Source organism: Apiospora aurea, assembly GCF_038362705.1.
Source record: "Apiospora aurea strain CBS 24483 chromosome Unknown utg000001l_segment0_segment0, whole genome shotgun sequence".
In the NCBI taxonomy this organism is placed as follows: domain Eukaryota; kingdom Fungi; phylum Ascomycota; class Sordariomycetes; order Amphisphaeriales; family Apiosporaceae; genus Apiospora; species Apiospora aurea.
The window spans coordinates 3,141,453-3,166,527 of record NW_027117388.1 but is presented as its reverse complement, the minus strand read 5'-3'; the positions used below and the strand labels follow the sequence as shown (position 1 = coordinate 3,166,527).

At 52.8% G+C, this 25,075-nt stretch overlaps 5 protein-coding genes across 5 annotated transcripts; 1 reads left to right on the top strand and 4 right to left on the bottom strand.

The window, feature by feature from the left end:
• Positions 1–2,557: 2,557 nt before the first annotated feature.
• Positions 2,558–5,017, bottom strand: PG986_000987 (uncharacterized protein; the record flags this gene model as incomplete). The annotated part of the gene is made up of 2 exons (XM_066837209.1): positions 2,558–4,854; positions 4,948–5,017. 2 exons carry the CDS (start codon positions 5,015–5,017, stop codon positions 2,558–2,560), a joined length of 2,367 nt encoding a protein of 788 aa, XP_066706102.1.
• A 1,749-nt stretch (positions 5,018–6,766) lies between these two features.
• On the bottom strand, positions 6,767–8,399 carry PG986_000986 (CMGC/GSK protein kinase; the record flags this gene model as incomplete). Its single annotated transcript, XM_066837208.1, has 6 exons — positions 8,234–8,399; positions 7,992–8,164; positions 7,848–7,931; positions 7,440–7,788; positions 6,965–7,363; positions 6,767–6,900 (listed from the first exon to the last, which is right to left on the bottom strand). The coding sequence occupies exons 1-6, from the start codon at positions 8,280–8,282 to the stop codon at positions 6,767–6,769; spliced, it is 1,188 nt and encodes a 395-aa protein (XP_066706101.1). The 5' UTR covers positions 8,283–8,399.
• Positions 8,400–17,205: 8,806 nt separating this feature from the next.
• PG986_000985 (uncharacterized protein) lies at positions 17,206–19,239 on the bottom strand (the record flags this gene model as incomplete). The annotated part of the gene is made up of 1 exon (XM_066837207.1): positions 17,206–19,239. One exon carries the CDS (start codon positions 19,237–19,239, stop codon positions 17,206–17,208), a length of 2,034 nt encoding a protein of 677 aa, XP_066706100.1.
• A 1,434-nt stretch (positions 19,240–20,673) lies between these two features.
• Positions 20,674–22,741, top strand: PG986_000984 (aromatic amino acid aminotransferase; the record flags this gene model as incomplete). Its single annotated transcript, XM_066837206.1, has 3 exons — positions 20,674–20,827; positions 20,895–21,537; positions 21,634–22,741. 3 exons carry the CDS (start codon positions 20,674–20,676, stop codon positions 22,739–22,741), a joined length of 1,905 nt encoding a protein of 634 aa, XP_066706099.1.
• Positions 22,742–23,393: 652 nt separating this feature from the next.
• PG986_000983 (60S ribosomal protein uL4) lies at positions 23,394–24,766 on the bottom strand (the record flags this gene model as incomplete). The annotated part of the gene is made up of 3 exons (XM_066837205.1): positions 24,703–24,766; positions 24,219–24,591; positions 23,394–24,156 (listed from the first exon to the last, which is right to left on the bottom strand). The coding sequence occupies exons 2-3, from the start codon at positions 24,569–24,571 to the stop codon at positions 23,394–23,396; spliced, it is 1,116 nt and encodes a 371-aa protein (XP_066706098.1). The 5' UTR covers positions 24,572–24,591; positions 24,703–24,766.
• Positions 24,767–25,075: the final 309 nt, after the last annotated feature.

Sequence of the window (25,075 nt, the reverse complement as noted above, 5' to 3'; positions counted from 1 at the left end):
GTAACGACGGGCAACGAGCGCTTGTGGCCATCAGGGGAAAGAATGGGAATCAACCTCGCCACTGCATACTCGGCTACAGAGCGAACAACCTAGATATACGGTCCCGTCAAGGTCACTGTTCTGGTTTGCTCTGCCCGGGGCCAGTAATTTCCTCCAAACAGAGGGCGGTTTGCTGACTGCCTGCCTCTTGCATGCGCCCCTCTGTGCGCAGCCACGAGGGTACAGGGTATCAAAGTTGGTAACGCCTGCAGATTGTTCCAGAGATGTGAAGCTGTCGGCCACTCGAAGATGTGACCGGCTTACCTACATACATTAAACATCATCAGTGTTGGTGCCGCCTGCCCTAGGGGGAGAAGAAGGGCCGAGGCATGCAGAGCAGAGCCATAGGAGAATAGCGTGTCTCTGGGAGGATTAGACATGAATGTCAGGCCTGTCTAGAACCCAACCCAACTTCCTTAGCGAGGGCTGGTTTGTGGTGGAGCTGGCATGGCTGGTCTCGTGTAAGCTGCCCCAAACACCGGCCAGCTCTCGGGTGGGCATATCATTGCCAACCCGTTCATTGTACTGCTACTCTCTCAGATTTCAAACGGATGTACCTGGCCTGGTAGTCTGGCGCCGCGGGAAAGAATCGAGTCGGAGTTCGCTTGTGGTCATTGCATCCAAGGCGGCAACAAGGAAGACTGCCGGGATACCCGGGCTCCTTCGCCTACAATGTGTGTATTGATGTTGACACCTACCCGGCTCTGGGCCTCACGTACTCCAACGCTGCCCAAAGGTGCACAATGCTTGCTGCCCTATGCTCCTTCCTCTGTGCCTGCCGAGCGACCTTCCAACAGCACGGCTTACATCATGGTCGCGTGGCGGCTTGCTTATGTGTATGGATCGCGGGATTTGCCACGACAATCATCGTATGAGTGCACTGTAAGACAGAGAATACGAGGTGCCAACAGCCTTGTTGTCATGCTATCCAGTCCGGCGGCACTACCTGTATGTCATATTGCAGCTTCTGGGACCGTGAAGACAGCAGTCTCCAAAGTAGGCCCGTCCAAAGTTGGTCTGTCATCTCCAACGACACTTTGAGCAATGTCGACGGCAATACTGCATGCCACTTTGATCGACTACTCAGCGCGTCTCTTCGTAGTCGCTCAACCGTCGGCAGAATGAGCGAACTTACGAGGGCTGCAAGACAGTCCTCCTGCTCGGGGAGCAGGCGGACCCTTGATTGGTGACCTACGATACGACTTCGTCCAACAGCAACAGCTTATGAGGCGCTAGCAGGTGTGGTGGTCAGACAGCATGCATCCGAGTAGCCCTCGCGTCATTCTCATAACCCGACAGATGAATTGCTATCTATGGGGGGCTCGAGATGGCAAGACGAACTGACGGCATCTCACGCGACTCTTGGTGGAAGGTCTATCTTCGACTCAAGTAACGCTGCCTTCAGTCGGCCAGAGAAGTCTGCCTGATGTCCCCTGGAAAGCTAGGAGTCGGCTGCCTCCGCAGCCTCTCCCCGGACGGTAACTTGTATGATATAAAGAACATTCATGGACAAGGAAGTAAAGAAGGAGAGAAGAAGAAGCCCCTGGCTTGAAATTCCGGTGCTATACGTGCGAGATGCCTTGTCGATTTCGAGGCCTGCCACGCAGTACCATCTCTGCATACAGCCATAGCAATCTCCCATTTCGACATCGGATCTGCCCTTTCTATTTCAACACCAAGACTTTGTTCAGTATCCTTTGACCTCTGTAACCCAAACATGGTAATAAACTACCAAAACCTGGTAGTCCCATGTACGCAGAGAATGATAGAACCTCTACTCTCTCTCTCTCTCTTTCTGCATACCTATACGATCTGACAGACGCCCAGGCCAGATCGACCCAGAGCTTAGGGCTTTTATCCTGTACCCCCATCAGGGCAGGAACGGGAAGTAATATACCATGAAGCACCTGGCAGGTGTTGTGCGCGCAAGACCTCCTTGTCGAACCCGGACATTGTATGGCCATCAACCCCTGTATCCTCCGCATCAAATTCGGGCCAAGGCATGTTATAGTCACGCAGAACCTGAAAAGACTTACCAGGGCCAGCAACTTCTGCCCCGGAAATCCAGTGACAGAATCCCGTGATGACCCCAGACGGGCCCCAGACCTCTTCTAACCTGCTCTTCGCAGCTCCAATGAGCCTCCCGTAGCACGCCGTGTATGTCAAGCTTAACCTTAGGATTGTAGAAACGAAAGGAAAATATTGCTTCTTGAAAATATTCGTTACTTCCTTTCTGGGCTAGCAGCATGGTGGCAGAGCCTGGCGCACGAATTAGCAGTCACGGCTGGGTGATATGAACAAGTCCGAAATGAAAACAACTCAGAGGCTCGGAAGTGATGTCTCACAGGGACCATAACCCCGGTAATATTTGTTGCGTGTAAAGACTGAAGCTTGAGTACTATACAACTCCTTGCTAGCTAACCTGCTACTGAAAAGGATTCGGGTGCGCAGGAAAAAACGCCATGACCGTGAGACCCAATCGTACACAAACCGCAACTCGTTCCTCTGTCCCAGCAAATTACTGCTTGGTAGCCAACATATGTGCTTCCTCAATCGCAGAGCGACGTCGGAACACGCGCAACCACCGCTCACCCCATCGCTGAACGAGCTCTACTCGTTTTCCACCAAGACCATCCATAGGCTCAGCCGGGTCCATCATCTGGTCCTTCGTACCCTCTGCCCAGCTGACGAGGGCATCATCCATTGACTTGAACAAGTCTCGCATCGCCAGAACTTCGGTATCAGATGCGCCATCAGCCACACCGCTGCTAAGCACTTGACGAACACGGCCGGTGACCTTGACAACTGTGTTGAGAACAAGCTCGAACACCCACGATTTGCTGAGCGCCTCGCCGCCAGGGCCTGCCTTGCCGCTGACAAGAGCCCAATCGATCACAGCACCGGGAGTAATTATGCTATAATTCAATAGTTTCTCAATGATGACTATCGCAACGCCTGGCTGCGCTGACCAGTAAGAAATCACTGACGTGATGATTTGCAGTCGGGCAGCTTCCGAGGCAGCGCCCACGTCGAGCAGTCTGTCCTTGGTGCGCTCTATGCAAGCAAGAACATGCGAGAGCGACTTTGACCCGACCCAGCAGATGGCTGTCATGAAAACATCGGTGCTGGAAACAAGTGGATCAATCGACTGCTCGAGTGCGGCGGCATGGATACGGGCGATGACGGGCTGGATTTCCTCGTCTGTGGCTTTTCTCTTGAGTAGCTGAGCCAATTCCTTGCCCTCGGCAGAGAACGGAGTGCGTTCATTGTTGTATTTGAAGTCCGGCGTATCTTGCTCCTTCTCAGGTCCAATGAGGCCCTGGTATTGGGGAGGGAGCGTGCCTTTTATACGTTGGGCAAAACTCAGTCGGATCTCTTTGTCCAGCGCGCCGATGATGAAGGCCTTGCACGGGTGGATGTCGGGAAGTTCCACGTCGTCGGCCCATTCGGTCCATTTCCACATGAAACCGAAGTTGCTGAGATGGTGGGTAAACCAGTCCAAGAAACGGTGACCAAGCTCAAGATCTAGTTGGTGGATATTGTGGTAAGCATAGCGAATAGCTCTGCCCAAACTAGGAGCGATTGCAGCCGGGGCCAGCTTGCAGGCCTCAGTCAGTACCGAATGGTAATACACCAGCTTGTGCTCAGGGCTGGGCAACTGGAAAAGCTGGGAGAAAACAGCGTCCACTGCCACATCCTCGGGCTTCCAAGTAGAGCGACCGCCATCGATATCTCGCAGTCGGTCAAAAGGCGTTGCGCGTTTGACGAACGTACCGTCCGCGAAGTAGCAGTCGATATCAATCAAGTATCGTGCTGTGACGTTACGATTGAAGTCCATGATGTTGATCGTATCGAGCAGCCCGTCACGAATTAAAGAAGCAGCGACGTTGGTGACAGGGGGCACCGATTCAACCTCCTGGCTGGCATAGACAGACATGTATATCTCAGGGAACAGGGGACGCGGCCCCGTGACAACAGTCTCGGGTATGGCAATGGCAGGCAGAGGGTGCTTTTGAGCATTCTCCATCTTCTCTTGTAGCTCGATCTCTTCCAAAGGCATCTGCCAAGGCCGAGGCAGACACTTCAGCTCCCACCCATTCTGAGCTTCGTTCTGTAGCTGTTTCTGCAGGAGACCAATCAAGCTCGAGTTTGCTGTAGGACTGTCTTCGCCTTTCTCAGCGTGATGTGGGTCGATGAGGACCTGGAGCGCATGGGGTTCAGATGCAATTACATCAGTCTTGTCCATGAGATCAGCAGCCTTCTGCTGTGCCTGGCTCGATCCAGCCGCCATGACATATGGTATTGTCAACAGAATTATCTTGACGAGTTCGGTGCCGATCGTGTCGTCCGAGTTGCTTGTTTGAAGCTCGACAGCGCGGTTGAATAATTCTTCCAAAACAGGAAATAGGCCATCGCCCTCGAGACAACTCTGAAGGCAGGCAAGAAGCTTGAGATAAAGCTTGACATCACGCCACTCGCCCAGCTTGATCTTTTCCTCGGCTAAAGGCGCGATGCGAGCAAGAACGTCCGTCGTAACCTCGGGCTTGAGAGAGTTGGCAACGAGGACGACGGCAGCGACGAAAGGCGTCTTGAGTGGCTGTTCTACGACGATCTGAGGAACGAGGTCGAGGAAGTTGGTCCGAACTTCTTCCTTGTCATAATTATCGGCTACCATGTGCGCAGTGGTTTGGATTTCTTCGTGCCATCGTCGCAATGGCGATTCGGCCAGGGTCAATAGCTGTTTCCGAATTCGAACGTGCAGCGGTGGCTCGTTGTACCGACGGCGCTGAGGTCTATGATCGGATTCATCGTCATCTGCCGAAATTGTGAGTTCCTGGTCATGCGAATGGCCTCTCTGCTTCCTAGGCTTCCAAGGTCATGGAGTGTCATGGGCAACGGAGTACTCACCTCGATAACGTCGTTTGCGATTGTAGCCGCCGCCGCCACGACCGCCTTGTCTGCGATCGTAATCCGCCATTATCGGGTTGAATCTGGCTGTTGATTGACCGTGTGTCGACCGTTGGCGTGAAAGGTAGGTAGGTAGAAAGTTGGGAGGTCAAAAGTGGCTGTCAATGGATGGACGACGTGATGAGACGCGACAAGTACCTAAAGCAGGCAGCTTAGCTCACGGTTGGATCACTGGAGGTCCCCACAACTGGGAACATTGAACAATTGAAGGAAGCTTCAAGAGCGGAAGAGGCAGGCAGGCCTGTTGGGTCCACTTATTTCCATCAAAATTGATGTACCTTACCTGCTCTTGGGTACTTGCGTACTTACAGCACCAACCAATCCAGCGCCTTCATTCCCTTCAATGTTACCTAAGCTGTACATGTACCTAGGAGCTGAATACCCGCTACGCCGTATCTGAGCTCGGTACGATTTTTCTTTTGTCCGATCCTTATCCTTATCGGAGCTGCTGGGAGATGGGCGGGACGCGGTACGATCGGGAGTCAAACGAGCCCAACCTTGAGAGTAGAAGAAGTGACCACGTCCTACATGAGAAAGAATGGATCTTCCAAGTGACCAGGTGTGAGTGAACCGTGGGTGGGAAGAGAAGCGTGTGCTACAGCCTGCAGAGCGGAATTCAGTGGTTGTTACGCATAAGTGCCGGTGGCAACCCGTTGACTTGCTGCTGATTTATACATGCATACAGCCCTTGCCTTGCACCTTTCGAAGTGCTTTAACCTCGAGCCAAGAAATAGAGAGATGATGAAAGAATGAAAGAAAGAAGAAGGAAAGAAGAGTGCTCGCATCAGTGTTCACAGTCCGCATCACAGGGCTACGCAGTCATGGGAATTTATCATTTGTTTCGGGTGATTTCTGCGTCATCTCTTCCTCCATACAAGCAGCAACAGCAGTCTTCCCCCAGTGCCGTCCGAGCCAAATGAGCCATCCCTTCCTTTTTTTAGAATACCTTTCTTTCGACGGCCCATGACCATTACGAGCAAGTCGTCAGGGAGTAATGAAAATCTGATTGTGAGAAAGTCATGCCGAATATTCCTGAGGGAGACCACTTTCCATTGTGCTGCTATTGCATCAAGAAGAGCACTCCGCTACCTCCTAGGATCTGTCCTCCTTGTAAGCGGGATGCCACCAAGCATCACTCTGGTGGCCTTTCGCACCATAAAAGATATACGCCAGATCATTCGCCCTCCTTCCCTTTCCCTTTTGGACCTAAGTGGGGGGGATGTATTTTTTTTTCGCAAGACCACCTCAAGGGTGCCAGCCGCCTCGTGGACCTTCCACCACGAGGTTTAACTGAGTAATCGAACAAGATGAATATTGAAGTGAATGCCATCGCAATCGTGCAGAGAAGAAGTCTAAGCGAAAGGGCCAGTCCAGGGCTGCGCAACCCAGCCAGAGTTTCAAGGCGCAGTGCGAAGAGGACAGTCCTTGATTCCATGAGGACAATCATTGGGGGGTATCGTGGATTCCGAGGGAAAATGGGGTATAATCCCTTGCATAGCTCAGTAGACAAGTCCTAGACGGAAGTTTGTTCGAGCTGTTCCAGCTCTCGGTCGGTTCGTACCACCACCATCATCGCGGACTCTGGATAGGGGGCCGATCCGACGTTAAACCGATCATCAACCCGCCAACAAGTACGCAGCTCCGATGCGGACAAAACCGTCTCGAGCCACATTAACAAGCTCATACATAAAACGAACGTCACTAGATCAACTCTCAAGACTTGGCCGATCGTAACCAGAGTGCACGGCCTGGCGCGAGCTCAGTCCAGCTTGGCCATCATCTCCGACTTCGGAATGGGCGTGAAGTTGTCGATATCTAGTCCGTTGGCTGCTAGGGAGGCTTGCACGTGTGTCGGCACCAGCTTGTGGTTAAGCGATGGTGCTATCGACAGTTCTGTGCCGGGTTAGTAAAGAAGCAGGGGCGGGTGTCTTATCAACGGAGAGGCAGGGAGACTTACCGTGCCGCGTAAAGTTGAACAGAGCAGGCAGGTCCTTCAGAACGCCCGTAGAGTGTCGTGAGTCCGGGAGTTTGGTGTTGGGATCACGGAGCTCGTCGAAGAAGGGGTGAACCATAGCATCAATGGCGCCCAGGCGCTCAGTGGGCGTGTACTCGAGCAGTTTGGCTATCAGGTCGAGAGCGTTCGCATCTGCCTTCCGGAAGACCTTGCTGAAGGGGTGAGGCTTGATCTGGGGGAACTTATGCTCCATATAATTGGGGTTCATCGTTCGGATCTGCTCGCGGGTTGGTGTTCCAAGGACCTTGATGATCTCCACCAGCTGATCGATGCCCGACTCTCCAGGGAACAGCGGCTGCCCAAGCATCAATTCGGCCATTACACACCCCGTCGACCATACATCTGACAATCAATTAGGATAGGAGAACAAAAAAAAAAGGAAGAGGGAAAAAGCAGCAACGCAAGTTGTGAAACTCACCGATCTTTGTTGTGTAGTTGGTCGCGCCGAAGATGAGCTCAGGCGCACGGTAGTACCGTGAGCAGATGTACGAGACATTGGGCTCATTCTCCACCAAAATCTTGGCGCTGCCGAAATCGCAAAGCTTGAGTATACCGGTAGAAGGGTCGAGAAGAAGGTTTTGAGGTTTGATGTCGCGGTGGCAGATGCCCTGCGAGTGAATGTAGGCCAACGCTCGGAAAAGTTGGTAGATGTACAGTTTGACCTCGAGGATAGGCATGGTTGACTTCATCTTGTTGAAGAATCGAGAGGCTCGGTAGACAGTCTCGGGAACGAACTCCTGCACCAGGTTCAGGTACACCTCATCTTTCTACATTTAAGTCAGCAACCCACTGCCATGTCTCCCGAGGGCGCAACGGGATTGCTCACGCGTTCTCCGTTCGAGTAATAGAAGGCCTTCAGCTGAACGATGTTCGGGTGTCTGACGATGCGCATGATTTGCAGCTCACGGTTCTGTAGTCTCGGTCAGAATTGGGTTTGGTGGCAACATCTGGAAGGTCGTAGCCGGCTTGCCTTGAATCTCTTGTCCTGCAGAACCCGCTTGATGGCGGCATCTTCGCCCGAGGGGGACAGCTTGGTCTGGAAGACGACACCGAAAGAACCGTTGCCTACGATCTTACACTGGGTGTATTGCAGGTCCCTGGTCTCACCAGTGATGCCGTCTTGAACCTTTTCGCGGATGATTTCTGTGTCCAAGTTTAGTCTCTCTAATTGCCCAATCATGCGCCCACCTGGCGATGAAGGATTGCTCTCACCTCCCATCCGAAGGGAGTTAAAGGCCGCATTCGGGCGGTTGGCAGACATAATGGTGGTTGAGTCGGTCAGTGCGACGGGTGGTGGCCGTGAGGGGCGCGAGGTTGATAAATGCTGTCAGCGGGGTTGAGTTGTCTTGTCAGGGCGGGCGGGTACGCTGGCTCGTGCTGCCGTGTTGGGCGATTGATGATTGTGCGGACCTTGTTCGAAGAGTCCGCGACCGAAGACAATGATGACAATTGAAACGGATTTCTCGAGTACTGCTTACGCCGAGAATGACGAGGAAAGGATCTCTAATGGGCCCAAACAATGTATTGGTTGGGTGCTGCCTGACTGATTGATCGACCTGATGGACGAAATGGCTGGTGGATGAATGGTTGCACACTGTCTTTCCCTTGCTTTGGGGGTTTGCCTGCCGCCTTGCCGGAAATAAGTTGTGAGAAGAGGTGTTAACGCAGCTGGATTGGCGGGTCTCTTTGCCTCTCTTCGGGCTCTGGAATGAAATGGCGCGAGGAATGTCGAGACTCGTGGGGCCCTGCTTCTCTCTGGATCTTCGTCAAGGTCAGGCTTTAGTAGACCTGGGATGGTTAGACTTCCGCAGCGAGGGCCTTTCTGCTTTGGTTTTGGGGGGGGTTTATGCTTGTTTACTAAGGAAAAGGGCAAACGCCTATACGAAGAGTGGGAAATAGGTTACAACGTGAGAGAGGGACGGGATTTTAATGAGCAAGCACTCTCAGTTCTGTTATTAACAGAGGGTCGTGCAACGGTGGACTTGAGTTGAGCGAAGAAGGTTGAGCGGGGTGTCAGGTGGAGACTTGCTGTCGAATGACGGTCTCCTGGTAGGCAGTTATGTAAGAGGTAACGAGGTAGTGTGGTAGGGAGTTCTGTTAGTGGTGATGGAGAAGGACAAGGTCGATGGGGGAAAATGGAGAGAGATGCGTGGGAAAGCAATGGACAGCAAGTCGACGGGCGAGCTAGGCCTGGCACCATGCGACTGCGGCTTGTCTCCTTGGCTAGGTACGTCGAGCCAGTCTCGATGCTCAACCTCTTCCTCTGGTGCTGCCCGGTGCTGCTAGGTACATGTAGGTTGAGGGATGAGGGAAGGGAGATGCATGTATCATCAAATGTACATGCTCGAGTTGCTTTGTCCTGCGTGCGCTAGGCTGGCACAAGGCGGGCTATCAATGGGCGAAAGAGGGCGCCGGTACATGCCACCGCTGGGAACCAAGCTACTGTGCTGCAAAGGAGGGGCAATCTTCTCCCCGTCTTGCTTGCCGCAGCTTCAGGCCGACTATAAAGATGCCCTGCTTTCATGCGAGCAGTGTACGAAAGGGGGATGAGAGGCACGCGCACTACGTTGCTCGACTTGAACACGGTTCGGATCAATCGTAAAGAGAAAGAGAGGGGACTGGGACTGGGGGGAAGGGGGCCAACGCAGGGAAGAGGAGAGGCGCAAAGCTAATAGGCATGTATGGAGGGTAGGTAGATAGCGTGTGTAGAAATACCGCTTACCAGTCAATACCTAACGCATGCAGTGTTGGATGTTGTTACGAGAAGACCCTGCCCTGTAGAAAACGGGAGTTTTGCCCGTCTTGAATTTTGATACCTGGCCGGTTGCGTTAGTCAAGGTTGCAGAACGGCCCAAGTGGATGATCAATGTGACCGTACTGCTTTGACTGGGCTTCAAAATCGGAATCGAATCGGGGGAGGATTGTTTACTAGGTTAGGAGGTGAGGGAACAGGTGCGTACAAGTAAGATGTAGGTTAGTGGTGGGTGGGAAGACAGTTTAAACAGTGCTTGCAGCAGCTTCGTACGTGTCTGGTGCACGAATGATCCAAGTGTCGAAAAAACAAGAGAGCACCGAGAGAGGGAGGGGTTCGCTGGTGCTTTAATTGCTTGTTGCGCTGGCCTGCACTGGGCGTTGCGGCGTGTGTCGAAGGTGATGGGCAATGTGACACGCCCAACCGAATCGGGACAGAAGTCAATTCTTCGCTGCAGACACACAAAACGACGCGCCTATGATGACGATCGTTGGGTGGTCCCTCTCCTCTGCAGTGCGTCTCTCTATGCATCCATCTACTTGATCGAAGCAAATCCCCCCGAGAGGATTGCCGTCTCTGGCTGATCTGATGACTCCCTCTTGTGTCGTGCACTTTACAGTTTCCGACCTGAGTCGAGAGAATTCGACGCGAAAGACTCATCCAAACTGTCAACAAGGCGTGTGACAAAGACAACTTGCAGTAGGTCAAGAAGTAGCCGCCGCCGCCGGTCGTTGACTGCCCTCTCATTCCCAGTTTCGGTCGTCTGGTAGATGCATCAAACCTCTGGGTGTACCTACGCTGCTGCGGATGATGAGGGGCACAGCCGGACAGGAGGGGGAAGCTGGAGGCGGGGTTTGGGATGTTCATGTTGGAATCCATGAGGGAGGTACCTGACCTACATACATCCTTACTGAAGGTACTGACTGACTGCTGCTACGACTACCTACTACTAACATGCTGCATCAATCAATCCGAATCCGACAGCTTCAGGTTCCTGGCGCCAGACTGCTGTGCTGGGGAAAAAACAAAGCAACGGTCTGAAAACAATTTCGGTCCGGACCATCTTGGATCATCACTCAGCACCAACATCAAAGACCGTTGGCCTGCGGCTCCTCGTAGTTTTTCTTGGATGCCCACTCTGCATTGTAAGCATGCTGTCCTCTCTATCTGGACCATTGAAGGAACAATGTTGCCTCTCTAGCACTCTCCACTCCAGAGTTCGAGTCCGTTGGCACGGGACTTTGTCAAGTGACCTCTCTAACCTACCTTTTGTCTGTGGGGACTGGGATATTTGGTCTTGGGGCAGGGGAGAGATCGGACTGAGAGGCCCAGAACGCCGAAAACGCACACATATGCAGAAAGAACATGGCACCGCCGCCCGTCAGGACGAAGGCGGCGACAGTACGTTGAACTTGGCATCTTGTAGGTTCCCTTTACTACGGAATATATTCGATCTCGGTTCCTCCCTGAACAGATAGATCCGTTCTTCTGTACATGCGTGAGCTACCCCGTCAGAAAGGCATCTGCAATTGATAGGCGGTGCATCTACTACCGGACTTAGGACATGCGGTCCTCCAACCATGGATGTTATTACTGGATCTTGAGGGCCTGGAAGAGGCAGGGGGGTAGGAGAGGGACGAATGAAAAGTGGGAATGGTCCAAGATGCAGGTGCTCATGTGCTCACTTCCGAGACGGGGAGTCGAGCGCTAAGAGTGCCTTGTAGCCGAAGTTTAAACAAGACCGTTTCTCTACACGTCAGAGCGGAATTGTTGGGTTTGAAGCGAAGTGAACAAGCATCCACTTCCAATCAGAGGTGGTGAAGCGGTAGGCCAGGCAGACAATATTGTAATAGGCAAACCCTGAGGACATTGAACTGGGATGGAGCGAATCTCTCTACCTTATAAATACCCATGTGTGTGTGTGAGCATTCTGTGTAGGTAAGTAGGTACCGCATGTAGGTAGGTATGCCAGTCAGGCGGTTATCAAAATCTACCCATATGAGGTGTGTATGTATCGTTTCATTTTACATGTAAATTACTACTTAAAGTAATCAGCTGTATCCTCTAGTTACGATATGTCTATAGTGGTGTACCCATTATGTAGTTCGACTGCTCCTGGCCACATCTATACATACCTATACTGACCATCCCCGCTGTGTGTGTGGCATCGCCGTCTCAGAGGGACTGAGGTGGAAAGAAGAGGACAGAGGACAAGAACGATGGTATAGACATAGCCTGGTCCATGTTACCATTGAACAAGGTGTTCCACTTTTCAACTATTCTGCATACATCAATACCACTAACAACCCCTCGTTTCCCAGGTATTCGAAAGACGGGCATCATCCTTATCCCCAGAGTCCCACCACCAAATATCGAATTGCTTCCTGGAGCGAATAGGAGCAGAAACAAGCCAGATCCTGCCCCACACCTGCATCCCAACATGCCTATTATCGAAACATACGTGTACTTCTTTCGCTATAGAAGCTATGTAGACACTGAACAATAGCAGCTCGTGACACGGTCTTTTGGGTTGGGAAAGGGGGGGGGGTTAATAGGTAGCATGTTTATTGTCTATTATTGTTGCCGTAGACAGAGCAGAGAGCCTTGGCAGTGGTGCCTTGGAACTGCGAAACAGCTTCTTACTACTCACTACTCGTGATTTGAATAGCGCACGATCGACTGACTTCCCATATCCGCGCCTGATAGTCCGACTGGTTGGCCCAAGTAACTCCTCCCTTGGATCCCTGCTGTAGTTGTTTAACCTCAGCCATGCGTTTTCGGACGCGATTTTGCTGCGCAAATAGGTCAAGCAAGCGTGTGTGTAAATTCATACCGTTCCATTTCACAAATAGCACCAGTGTGTTATGCATGTTCCGGATTCCACTGTTGTTGCCAAGATCCGGGCTCCAACAACTACCGGAGTAGAACCATATCTTCCTTCCAAGCACAAGTCGATTGCTCACGTTTTCTTCCCATTGTCACCGCCGCCAATGCCTGATCTCGGTCACTTTCTGATTGGCATGGAACATGTAACCTAAGCCAGAGCCTGGCCCTTTCCGAGCACAGGAACGTGATCGAGGTCGGGCTCAAGCACCTACAAAAACCCCAGGGCATCGGGTTTGCCTGGTGGGGGCAGCTGAGAAGCGTCGTGCATTTGACGAACAGGTGGCTACCGAGAGGTCACTCACCCACTGCCAGGTAGTCTGGATACGGGATTGGTCTCATGACCTGCGTTTCCCACGCTAACGACACTCCCATCATGGGCGATTCCGCGCATTTAGGCTCATACCTGAGCCTCCGATGACTTCACTTGACTTGTTGCTTGGATTCTATTCTTGGGTACGGCTCTCAGACGGCTGGCGCTCGCAAGACAGCTTGACATTCGGCGAGTCCTCTCTCTACATACACGTTGATTGCACAGCAGCGCGCCTCCGCTCCTGATCTCTCCTCCCATTGGGTTGGCGGCCAAAAGTATCACGATCCGGATCGAAAGGTTCTTTAAAATACGCCACATGTCAAGAGTCTACAGCACCTTCTTGCACACTTGCTGGCCAGACCTCGAAAGACCATAGCCCCTGGAAGTGCAAGGGCCCATTTGCTGTATCGTGATTGGGTACATCATTAGCCGGGGCTCAGGAGAAATAAAAAAAGTCGACAGCGACGGAAACGAAGTTACAGTCCGGTGACATAATAATTCAGACAGCGGTAGGCCAGCTACAGATGCATGCTTCTTCGCTACAGAGAAAAAGAAAAGAGGCTCTGTTGACAGCCTTCACAGGCACATTGGTTGGTCTTCGCCAAGTTAATGTGGAACTGACGAGAAGCTTCAGGCATCGGACATTGAAACAACTGCTTACCTACATGTACACATGTACATACCTACATAAGAGGTAGATTGAGAGTGAGAGCCTTCGAGGTGCGACAGGCCTCCGTCCGGTGCTCCCACCAGGCGTGCTCAGTTCCGCAGCCGCTTACGGAGTACACATCCTGGCTAAGGAGCGCCAAATGGGCCAATGATTGCACAGATGTGGTTCGACCGAAAGAACCCGTTCCTCGTTGGGCCATGGTATTCATCGGTGTGAGCATGCGGCTGTGGGCGAGACGGTAACCAGGATCTCTCCTGTTCCGATCGTAGCGACCACGTTGCCCAGTCGGAACGCGACAAATGCTTCGGGACTATCGGGCCCCAAAAGTTGGTTTACATTTGCATTTGCGGTGCATTATCCTTCCTTAGTTCGTCTTCACGAACGGACGGCTAACAGCGTGCTGGCTGTGTAACATCGCAAGGCCGTACAGTCGGCAACCCACTTGCAACAACCCGCGGCCTCTGCGTCTGGTTCCTCTCGGTTTGGACAAATTTGTATGGCCCACTGCCGCCAAGTGGAACAACCAGGGCGTTGGCCTTGAAACTACGTGCTGAACTACGTGCTATTTATTGCTCTGGGTGGGCTCTTCTCTTCGCGAATCCCAGCAAACGAGGCGAGTCCCAGCAAAGGATGGCTTGACTCGCTGGGACCACGGCCACCCGACCTACTTATATACAGAACCTCTCATTTTCCGGGTGGCATTAGTTGCGGTCCGGTAGCATGCTAGCCGTCGACCATTCGGGCAATTGTAACAACCCTTCCAGCTCGGAAATAGATATCGGCCCTGCGGTGCTGTTTCCGGATATTAGACCCTGCATTGTGCTATTAGTAGTAAGAGGTGTCTGTGGCGTCTTGTCCCAACAAGACATCTGTGTCCTGAAAGGTAGTGGCTTACCCGCGACAACCTCTCTCTAGCTTCTCATGACGTATCCACGTACCGGGGGAATCCGTAGTTCTATATTGAGGCAAGCCCGCGACATAGAAACTACTCCAGGCCCCTTGGGGCGGAGGGCGGGAGGGGGTATCTTACAGAACCTTCTTCACGAATGCGGACAGCATGTCCGAGGTCCAGGCATGTCGTTCAATAGTCGTTGACATGCTGGATGCTGTCTCGCCGGCCGCAACATCGTGTTTCTATTTACGGATTGGGTTGCCAGTCCCTCGGATTTCGTAGCACACAGCGTCCATGGGTCAGGTAGAACTGATACGACATGCAGTATGTGACTGTCTTGACGGTGGACGACCAATAGGCACAACAACCCCTGGATGGGATAGGGACAGGAGTAAACTAATTACTTATGAGGGCTCCCATCCCCCCAATCTCATCCAAAAAAAGAGACGGGCGGGACGAGGGGAGGAAACACTGGAGTCCGCACGTCAGGCTTGACGTTCCGATTTCCCCAATTGGGACGCCTCCCAAGGTCTACATTCGGACCATCGATGTTGACATAAGGCGGGGTAGTCCTTCGGGATTTGTTCCGGGAGAAAGCACCTATGTTTCCAATAAAGAAACATGAAGAAGGGAATATGTAACTGATGATGACGGCCGTGGCCACAGGTCCTCAAACACTTCACCAGCCACTGGCAAGTCGCGGATCAGGGCGGGTCATCGATTATGTCAGGTTGAGATGGGCATCAAGCTTAACCTTAGGTAGGTAGGCATTCCATCCAACGTCCTTGAGCTTGCTGCATGTAAGTGAGTCGCAGGGCCAAAGCCAACCTACATACATGTAACGAGGTCTCAGTGTATGTACATGGGTAAGGTCTAATCGATGCCGGCGTAAGTGCATTCATCGTCGTCGTCGTGCTTCAGTGGAGGGTTGTCAACGTCAACGTCAACGCCGTCGTCACCCCTCCGTCCCCTGACCCTTGAGCCCGGCCTCCTCCCAGGTCCAGCAGGAGTGCAAGTCAGCCCAGTCGGGCCCAGCAAGATGCATTTATGCAAGCACTAGAACTTCCGTTTCTGGCGACCTGCTGATCCGTGTACGTACACCCTGTCCCATGTGGCTGTAGCACTACCCCTTATGATGCGGGACCGGGTTTATTAGAAAGGGCCTGGTCTCTGATCATGGAATTTGCCCTTCTCGCCCAAATGGATATATGCATCTGCGGGAATTCCAGGAGAGAGCCAGGAAAAAACAGCATGATGCTCAGACCGGTTTCATTGCCCCCTCCCTCTCCGCTGCCAAATTATGGTGTAAAAGGGCAATGGAATCGATAACGATGAGCCAAATCCAACTGTATCCTGCCGGTTCCTAGGTCTGGACGGTCATGCTCCTGGTCTTTGGACCGCCCCATTGGCCAACGCACGTTCTTGTCCCGGTGGTGCATCAGTCCCAGAGGTCTCGCCTCTCATAAGACAGAAAAAGCACGGGTGGTGGCATGTCAGCAGCTTCGATCGAATTGGGTCTTCGAAGAGGAAACGGCATGGTGTACTTATATGGGATTGTCTCTTCGAAGCCGCTATCTACTGCGGTATTGACGACGGTATCAAGAACCCCATGTCCCTTGGCATGTGCCATTGTTCCATTATGGTCTCATAGCTGGTCAGCTTATTACTTGAAGAACGGCAAAACCTGCCATGCTGCTCATCACATTACATGCTTCAAGGCTGTATCTGATGACGAACAGAAAGTGACAGAGCAGAGAGGAACAGAGGAAAGAAATGGTTACAGCTCTCGTTCCACGACAGGAGACTACTTCCATTTCGGCCGCAAAGGATGCAGAATGGGAAGCAGAGCTTTCTGGTTTATTCTTTTCCCCTTTCACCCACACACACCCCTTGCCAATATTGTATGACTGGATTCGTATTTTCCAGATAATGCAACGTGCCGAGCCGTCTCTTTGGGGATTCCTTTTCTTCTCTTCTCCTTTCCCCTTTCTTCGCCCCATAAGATATGCTTACCCCGACCTTACTTGTTTTCCTTTTGTTGAAGCTTTCTTTTCTATGCCAAGATGCATTACTGCACTGATCAGTGTCAGACCTGCCGAAAGCTTGTTGCCACATTATGTCTCAAGGGATTTCCCGTAGCTGGGTACCAAGTGATGATATGTACTGGCTTACAACTAGCAAACCACGCTCACTCATGGCAGCGCTGTCAAAACACAGATCGTGGGAGCTACACGCTATTAGATGGCAGAGCTCGACCCAACAATGTCGGAAAGACCGGGCTAATGGCCGCGGTGCTTTTTCATACATCTCAGCTTCGGCTCTCCCAAGTCGCGCCCCAGCACAGACTTAGGGGGTTAAGTTGTCCATGAATACATACTCGATCTGGTTGGTTTCAGCCAAGACATAGCTCCTGCATAGCTTACCTGCCGCGACGAATGACTCCCTATCATATTGTAAGAAACCAACCTTGAGCCAGTGCGCCATACACATTGTGAATCTGCGCGAGTAGTTTTTGATGTGCTGCATCTCTGTGGCCACCAAACAGGTATTGCTGCGTATTAATGCTTGTGTTTTCTATTCACACCTACATTGGAGTATCATCTCAGATACAGCCCCCGTCTGGATGTGATGCTAGGTGGACCGCGAGGCTTCTGGGCCTTATCTATTCCTGTCACTATTTCAACAACAGATCCCATAGAGCGTCCTTCTCCATATAGTCGTGGTGGATGATGTTCACCAGCCAGCTGTCCCGCTTCGTGCGCTCCAATAGCTTGCTACTTTCGGTACCCTTGCCGTAGACCTTGGCCCACTCGCCCCAGATTCCGTAGGCTTCCTCGCACCATGCTCGGAAACTGACCTCTTCAATGATGGTCGGCGTGACGATTTCTTTGCCCGGGAAAACACCCCAGGTGACGGCGTTCGTGCTTGCCTCTACTGCCTCCCCCGACAACCCACCTGTCTCGTCTGAGGAGACAAAATCGCCGTTCGCGTTCGCAGCAAAGAAACAAACCGAGTCCTTGACCTCGGAAGACTGTAACTTCTCGTAGAGCACTTTCCAGTCCGCCGAAGGGATAAAAAACTCAACAAAGGCTTTCTGGAAAACGAAGCCCTGGTGCGGACCCCAACCGAAGGTGGGATCTGAAGATCGAAGGCCGTTGACCGCGGGCTGCGACGCTACAGTCCACCAGCCCTTCGAATTCAGTTCCAACAAGGGTTGGCTGATGGTTCCAGTCTCCGCATTGAATTCCTCCTCGCTCCAAGGGATTGCCGCTAACTCGCCCTTCAAATGTTTTACAAAGAGGTTACTGATATCTTCAGCCTTTGTGGGATGGCCCCATAAGCTTATAGCCTGGGCATTAGTAACATGTAAGCTGGGACCGTAACCGTCGATTTCGCCATAAGCTGGGGATCTGGCATCTCCCCATCGTCCATTGGGGTAATCATCCCATGTTGCTTCACGACCCAGCACGCCTTCGCCTTCCGAGATTGCAAGCGTGTTGGCTCGAGTGTTGATGGGCTCGACAGGTATACTGGCATCAGCTGCCGTGGTTTCGTACTCCGGATGCGACGGGGTCCGACCCATGACAATAACGCGATTCCGGGGGTCTGAACCGATGGAAGACTGCCGGCGAGAATGATCATGAGCTGGAGGGGCTAGGGAATCTTGAGGGGTCGAAGACCCGCCGTTCACAGTAAGGGCAGGGATGTTAGGTAACAAGTCGTCCGCTACTGCCTCTTCTTCGCCAGGTGTGCCGAAGGGTATGAGTTCCGTCCGCTCAAGAATGAATGATACGGCCTTTTCCAGGTTCAGAGTGTAGAAGTGGAAACCCTTGGGGCCAGGGGTCCGGCCCTTGATCTCCTTGATACGCTCAACAATCTCACTAACAATATCCACACCGACGTTCTTGACTTTTTCGTCGTCTTGTTTGACGGCATCTAAACGGGCCATGATGGCATCTGGTATCGAGGCATGGCTAAGCTTGGTAGTTCGCTTGATCATCTGGTAGCTCTGAATGGGCATGAGGCCAGGAATCAGAGGGATCGTCTTGAAAGCTCCGCTCGGGTGTTCTCTCAGCGTGCGCTCGAACTTGTCGTAAGCATCTACGTCAAAGAAGAGCTGGGTCATAATGAAATCCGCCCCGGCAAGTGTCTTGTCCACGAGATAGGCCAAGTCGTGCTCTAGACTCTGCCCCAAGGGGTGACTCTCGTCGGCATGCCCTTCAGGGTACGCCGCCACGCCTATGCAGAAATAATCGCCGTGGTTCTTTCTGATATAGCGCACGAGATCTATAGCCCACACGAAGTTTGCATCAATGGCATCTTCAGGGTCACGATTTGGGTCCTCGTACTCGTCCGCTCTTGGAGGATCACCACGCAAAGCCAAAATGTTTCGAATGCCAAGGACTTTTGCATCCTCCAGAGTCTGGTCTATCATTTTCCTGCTCATATTGGTACACGTCAGATGTAGACATGTGGTCAAGTTGAGCTCCCTTTGGCAGATCTCTGCAAGTTCCAACGACTTGCCAGATGTCGAGCCGCCGGCGCCCCATGTAACATTGACAAATAGTGGCCGCAGAGCCCTTGCCATCCTGTCCAGACGATCGCGCAGGTTGGAGAAGCCCATAGCGGTTTTGGGAGGGAAAAACTCGAGCGAGGAGTAGCAGGCATCCGCCGGCAGAGCGGCTATCTTGTCAGTTATTTTCTCCATCGTGAGAAAGAGTAACGCAGTCGTATGCCACAGGCCCTAGAGTTCGGTGAAGCCCCGCGGAAAGAGACGGTAGAACGGTGTTGATGGTGTGTGTCTTATGTCGAGGTTTCGGTCTTCGGTGGACAACGTTGGGCTATGTATGTGGCGACACCGCTCAATTTACAAAGATCAAAGGGCAGATATGACGATATAATGTGTTCAAGCCTAGGGCGGTGTCGCTCGCAGTTTGACCGGCGCAATGTCGGAAAGGCTTGGGAAGGGGCAGTAGCAATTGATTGATCAACAAACGGGCATTAGTTCAGTTGATCTACCGCAAGATTGAAGCAACGCAAGGTAAGATGTTTGGGAATCAGAAGACCTGCTGGACCTGAAGAATGTGATCGGGTCTGTCGCCTACATCCCAATGCTGCTTCTGGCAAAATAAAATAATTGCCCCGCGGTTGCGTTTTCGGCGACTGACCCCTCTGTGCCGGCCGCTGCCGCTGCCTGTACCCCAAATCAAAATGGATTCAGATCAATCTGATTTGGCGTATCTCTGGAAAACCCCTGGTTGTTTCCCCACCGAAACAACGGCATCCCTCGCGGAGCATTGGAGTGAGGTAGGTAAGTATCCTCTTAGAGGACCACTGCACGTGTGTAGAATGCATTGGAACTCACCGAAAACCCTCAGCTACTGCAGTAAAACGAGAACAACGGTATGCGAAGCCATCTCGGTAGCCTGGCCGCGTGCTGTTGGTACCTAAGCCCATACGTCTTGGAGTGGCCAACGGGCGTCGATAGGAGAAATTAGCAGCCGTGACCTAATCTTGTCCGCGATGAGCACTCTCTTTGGCGGCGAAATAGAGCAGGAATTGGCTGTTGTATCTGATGTCCTCCGGACATATATATACATGTCCTTATATATTCTCGAGGCCTGAATCCGAATATTTAACATTGACTCCCACATTACCAGGTATGTAGGTACATGCAGATTTGTGTCGCTGCTATCAGCTTTCGGCGAGCTCGCCAAAAGGAGACGTAAGCAAGCAAGGAACCCAAGTTGCAGGGATGCCTGGCTCCGCCTAGATGATAGGCCCCCAGCTTCCGGCGCGGACTTCTTATCGTGCATCCCTCACAAACGCCGAGAATGAGCAATCGGGTTGCATTTGTAATCCTCCCCCTTCAGCTACGGCTTGCTGGGGGAGGTTCTGCGGCAGTATGATCCTTCGATATGGGCTAGATGATGCACCCTCCAGAACTGATCCATGTAACTATTGAGCAAGGTGTTGTGCTTATCTATCACGTATGTCTAATTGATAGATTTCAGGCCTTCTCCGCCTTCTCCGTATCCGTGACGCTTTAGCTGTCTCCTCCATATTCCACCTTTCGCATTGTTGCCCAACAACTCGACCTTCGATATCTATACCGGGCAGCGGTAGATGACTGTTGCTCAATATGGATTCCTCTATGGAGAGCGCCAAAATGGCGAAGCCGCCGCCGAAGGACATGAGCCACCATTTCTCGGATGTGACATTGGCCCGTCTGCCTAGTAAAATGAAGGAATACTACAAATACTTCCTGATTCCTGGCATTGGCCAGCTCGCCGGCGGTTCGTAGCTGTTTTCCATGTCCCTTCTTGCATGTCAGGACTAACATCGCATTTCCGCGGCGCCCAGGTCTCCCGAATCCCCAATTCTTCCCATACGACACCCTCGAGGCGCAAACCGCCAAACCAGAGAGATGGACGCCCACGCCGAACCGTCCCGGCGCCGACTCGCTCCTAGCCTCTCAGCTGGCCTCGACGTCGCTCTCGTCGCCCCCGCCCCTCAAGAAATCCTCAGACCCTCGCGCGGCGCCGGAGCACGTCGTTGTACCGCATGACGGCGAGGGCAGCGACCCGCTCAAGAAGGTGGATCTAACCACTGCCCTGCAATACGGGCTGGCCGCCGGCTACCCGGCTTTACTATCATTCGTTCGACAGTTTGTGCGCGAGAATCTGCATCCGAATGTGCCGTACGAGGGCGGACCGGAAGTCGTCATGACGGTCGGCTCGACCGACGGCATGTCCAAGTCGCTGGAGCTCTTCACAAACATCTGGGTCGAGGGAAAGAACCCCGTCAGCGAACGCCAGGGCTTGCTTTCTGAGGTGTTTATGTACGCCAACGTCCTAAGCCAGGCACTGCCCCGCGGCTTGAATGTTGCACCCGTAGAAATGGACGGCGAGGGCATGATGGCACAGGGTCCTGGTGGATTAGAAGATGTCCTCGCAAATTGGGACGAGAGCAAGGGAAAGAGGCCACATCTGATGTATACTGTAACGTATGTTGGTCTATCCGCCAAGTCTGAGTCGAGCGTTGGGCCAAACCGGTACAGCCTCAAACCTTGATCGCCCCATATACTGACATTGGTCGGCAGGATGGGTCATAACCCAACAAGTGGTGTCTTGTCTCTACAGCGCCGGAAAGAGATATATGCTGTCTGCAGCAAGTACGACGTCATCATCATCGAGGATGACCCATATTGGTATCTGCAATACCCTTCAGCAGAGCTTAACGAAGCTAAGGCCCGTGGCTTGCCCATCCCGGAATTCAAAGAGGCCAACACGTTGGGGAACAAGTCTGGATATCCTTTCTTGGACTCCCTCGTACCTTCGTTCTTGAACGTTGACACCGACGGTCGGGTCGTTCGCCTCGACACATTCTCCAAGACCGTCGCACCCGGTTGTCGCCTGGGCTGGATCACAACGACACCGGAGATTGCCGAGAAGATCCTTCGCATCAGTGAGACTGGCAATCAACAACCGTCTGGTTTTGTCCAGGCCCTGGTTGCGCAGACCATCATGGGCACGCAGCAGACTGAAGGCAATGCCACCATGAGTCGCTTTGCGGCGTTGCGATCTAGCCGCGAAAAGGCGGCATTTAACGGCTGGAAGGTCGACGGCTGGGTGCGCTGGCTGGCGGGCCTCCGCGGCGAGTACGAGCGCCGTATGAACCGCATGTGCTCCATACTCGAGGAGAATGCCTACCAGCTGAAGCAGTCGACGCCGGTCCGCAAGTCGGACGCCGACTGGGGCGTCATCACCAAGACGCAGTTGTACGAATTCGACTGGCCGCGCGGCGGCATGTTCCTGTGGATGCGCATGCGCTTTGAGCAGCACCCTTTGTGGCAAGTGCCCGGGTCTAAGGGTCTCCCGATAAACGGGACGGCGCTGACGACAGCGCTCATGATCCTCCTCACCCACAAGCCGTTCCTCGTCCTCGTGTCGCCGGGCCTCATGTTCAGCACCACGCCGCAGATCGCCGATGAGAGGGGCTGGGCCTACTACCGCCTGTGCTTCGCGGCCGAGAGCGACGAGAACATCGACAAATGTTCCCATCGTCTCGTTCAGGGTATTCACCGTTTCTTCCGCATCAAGAAAGTCAAGGAACTCGAGGATCTTCTCAACGAAGCCAACGCCATGAGCGAAGAGGATCTCAATACCCGCGACGGCCTTGCGAATATGGGAACTTACATGGGGTGCTAAATGTGTAGATGACTACCTACTTATGTGAAATGACTGCCGAAGAGAATGCAAAAATTGTGCTGGTAATATAAAAATGCATTGACATGTTGGCCTCTTTGCAAAAGAGAATTGCTAGTCATTTTGAAAACAAATGGGAGAGAGACGCAAATGCTGCCCTTCAAAGCAAGCGGCTTTTATCTGTTCGTTGCACCGATTCTGGCAGCACACGACTCATACCCGTGGACGTTACATGACCATCCTACAACCCATATGATGACTATCATTTAAAGCCGGCTATCAATAACACAAAACGGTTGGCATACTGCTCCCTCCACTACGGACGATTGAGCGCCGGGTCATGCTGGGTTGGTGGGATATTGTCGAAACGCGCCTTGGATTAGCCATCGAGCTACGCCTGACGGCGGATGGAGCATATGACAAGGCATATCATGAAAGTCAAGCAAGGGCAACCATACAGAGGCAAATCAGCATCGAACATTTTAGATTAGTCATGATCACAATCAATTCATTCCCCTTAAGTGGAGGGCAAATTAGACCCTGTATGAAATCATCATTGATTTACTCGTAAACCGAGCCAGTACGCCTCAGTAATAAACGAACCCATAACCCATTCCCTGAAATGCCAATGCTGCTCACCAAGCACTGATCACGTTTAATCCTGGTTCACAACCTCCTTGAACAGAGCAGCTGTAGGCTGGGGCTTGCCCTCAGGAGCCTTCTGCTCACCAAGCTTCTCCTTGACGAAAGTAGCGTGGTAAGGGTTGAGGCGCAGCATGACCTGCTTGTTGCGCAGAGGGTTCTTCTTCTGGACGGAAGCACGCTTGGTAACGGCACCACCCTTGGGGGCACGCAGCACGCTCTGGATTTCGGAGCTGTTGATCAAACGGGTAAGATCGGCGTTGGAAACCAGGTTGGAAGGCAGCAGGAAGTCCTTCTTGAGCTCTGAGGGCTTGGTGGTAGTGCCGTAGATGTTGTCGAGGGCCTTGAAGGCGGCGGAGGTCCAGACGATGAAACGACCGAGGTGGCCACCAGGGGCGAGCTGGAGGAGGTTCAGGGCGTAAACGTCGCAGGTCTCGCAGCCGGGCATGTTGCGGAAACCCTTGACGAGCTCCTTGCCATCAACGGCGGAGTCGTAGATGACAAGAGGACCACGGCGCTGGCGGTGACGTCGGCCTCGCATCTTACCCTTACCAGCTCGGAGCTTCTTGGACTTCTTGGCCTTGAGCACATCGGCACCAGCACCAACGGAAGTCAGGATCTTGAAGGCAGCGGCGGTCTTGGCGGCAGCAGCACCCTCGAAGATGGCGGAGTCGATGACCAGGGGAACCTCGGGAACGGAAGAGATCTGGTGGCCACGGGCAAGGAGCAGGGGAGTAACGGCAGAAGCAGCCAGAGCGGAGGCAGTAGCGAAGCGCCTTTGTGGAGGAGCAGGTTAGTAATTGACCAATTCTTGACGCCGGAACCATGCAAAACTCACTTCTGGCCCTGGTTGATCTTGATGTGCCACTTGCGCCAAATCTTGGTAGGAGCGAACATGCGACCGGATCGGCACATGTTACCGAAGGCGGCCTGGCCGGCACGGTGAGTACCACCACCAGAGACACGAGGAATACGGGCAACAGCACGACCAGTACCCCAAGACTCGGCAGAGGTCTGGTGGCCGGCCTTCTCGCTGACGGCGTAGGGCTGACGCTTGTTCTTGGCCATACCGGTGTGCACCTGCTGAACGATATCAGGGCGGATAGGCGAGGTGAAGACGGTAGGCATAGGGTGGGTGGCTCCCGAGGGAGCACCGTCCTTGCCGATGATGGTGACGGTCGGTCGAGACATTTTGGCGTCGGTGGTGAGGTCTGTTATGCCGGAGTTAGTTGCAAATCAATCACAGCGATGAATTGAATGGCCGCATAAAATGCAGAATAAATCAAATGCGCGAGCCAGCGAGGCGAATTTCAAAAGCTTACCTCGACGGCGGGTTGGGCTGTTGGGTTAGTAGTCGTCTTCTGATCGTGAAGTCGACTTTTTTTTCCTGGTGGAGGAGCTGGCAAGCAGAAAGTCGAGAAATCTGCAATCGCACGCACACAAAGCCCGAATTTTGCACTTGTGGGAAGGGCAGCAGGGTTGGAAGCGGGTAAGTGTCAGATCCACAATTTCAGCTGGGGACTATGGTTAGGTGCATAGGCTTTTTAGTTGAATATCACCCGGAAGTCAGTGCGTCAATGCACCTATTCGTTCCCACCTCTCTCTTATGTACCTACATCTTTGGGCACCTACCTACGTAGTAGCACGGTCAGCTTTACTTCAAGTTGGAACTCCCATGGAGAATGGTCACGGTAC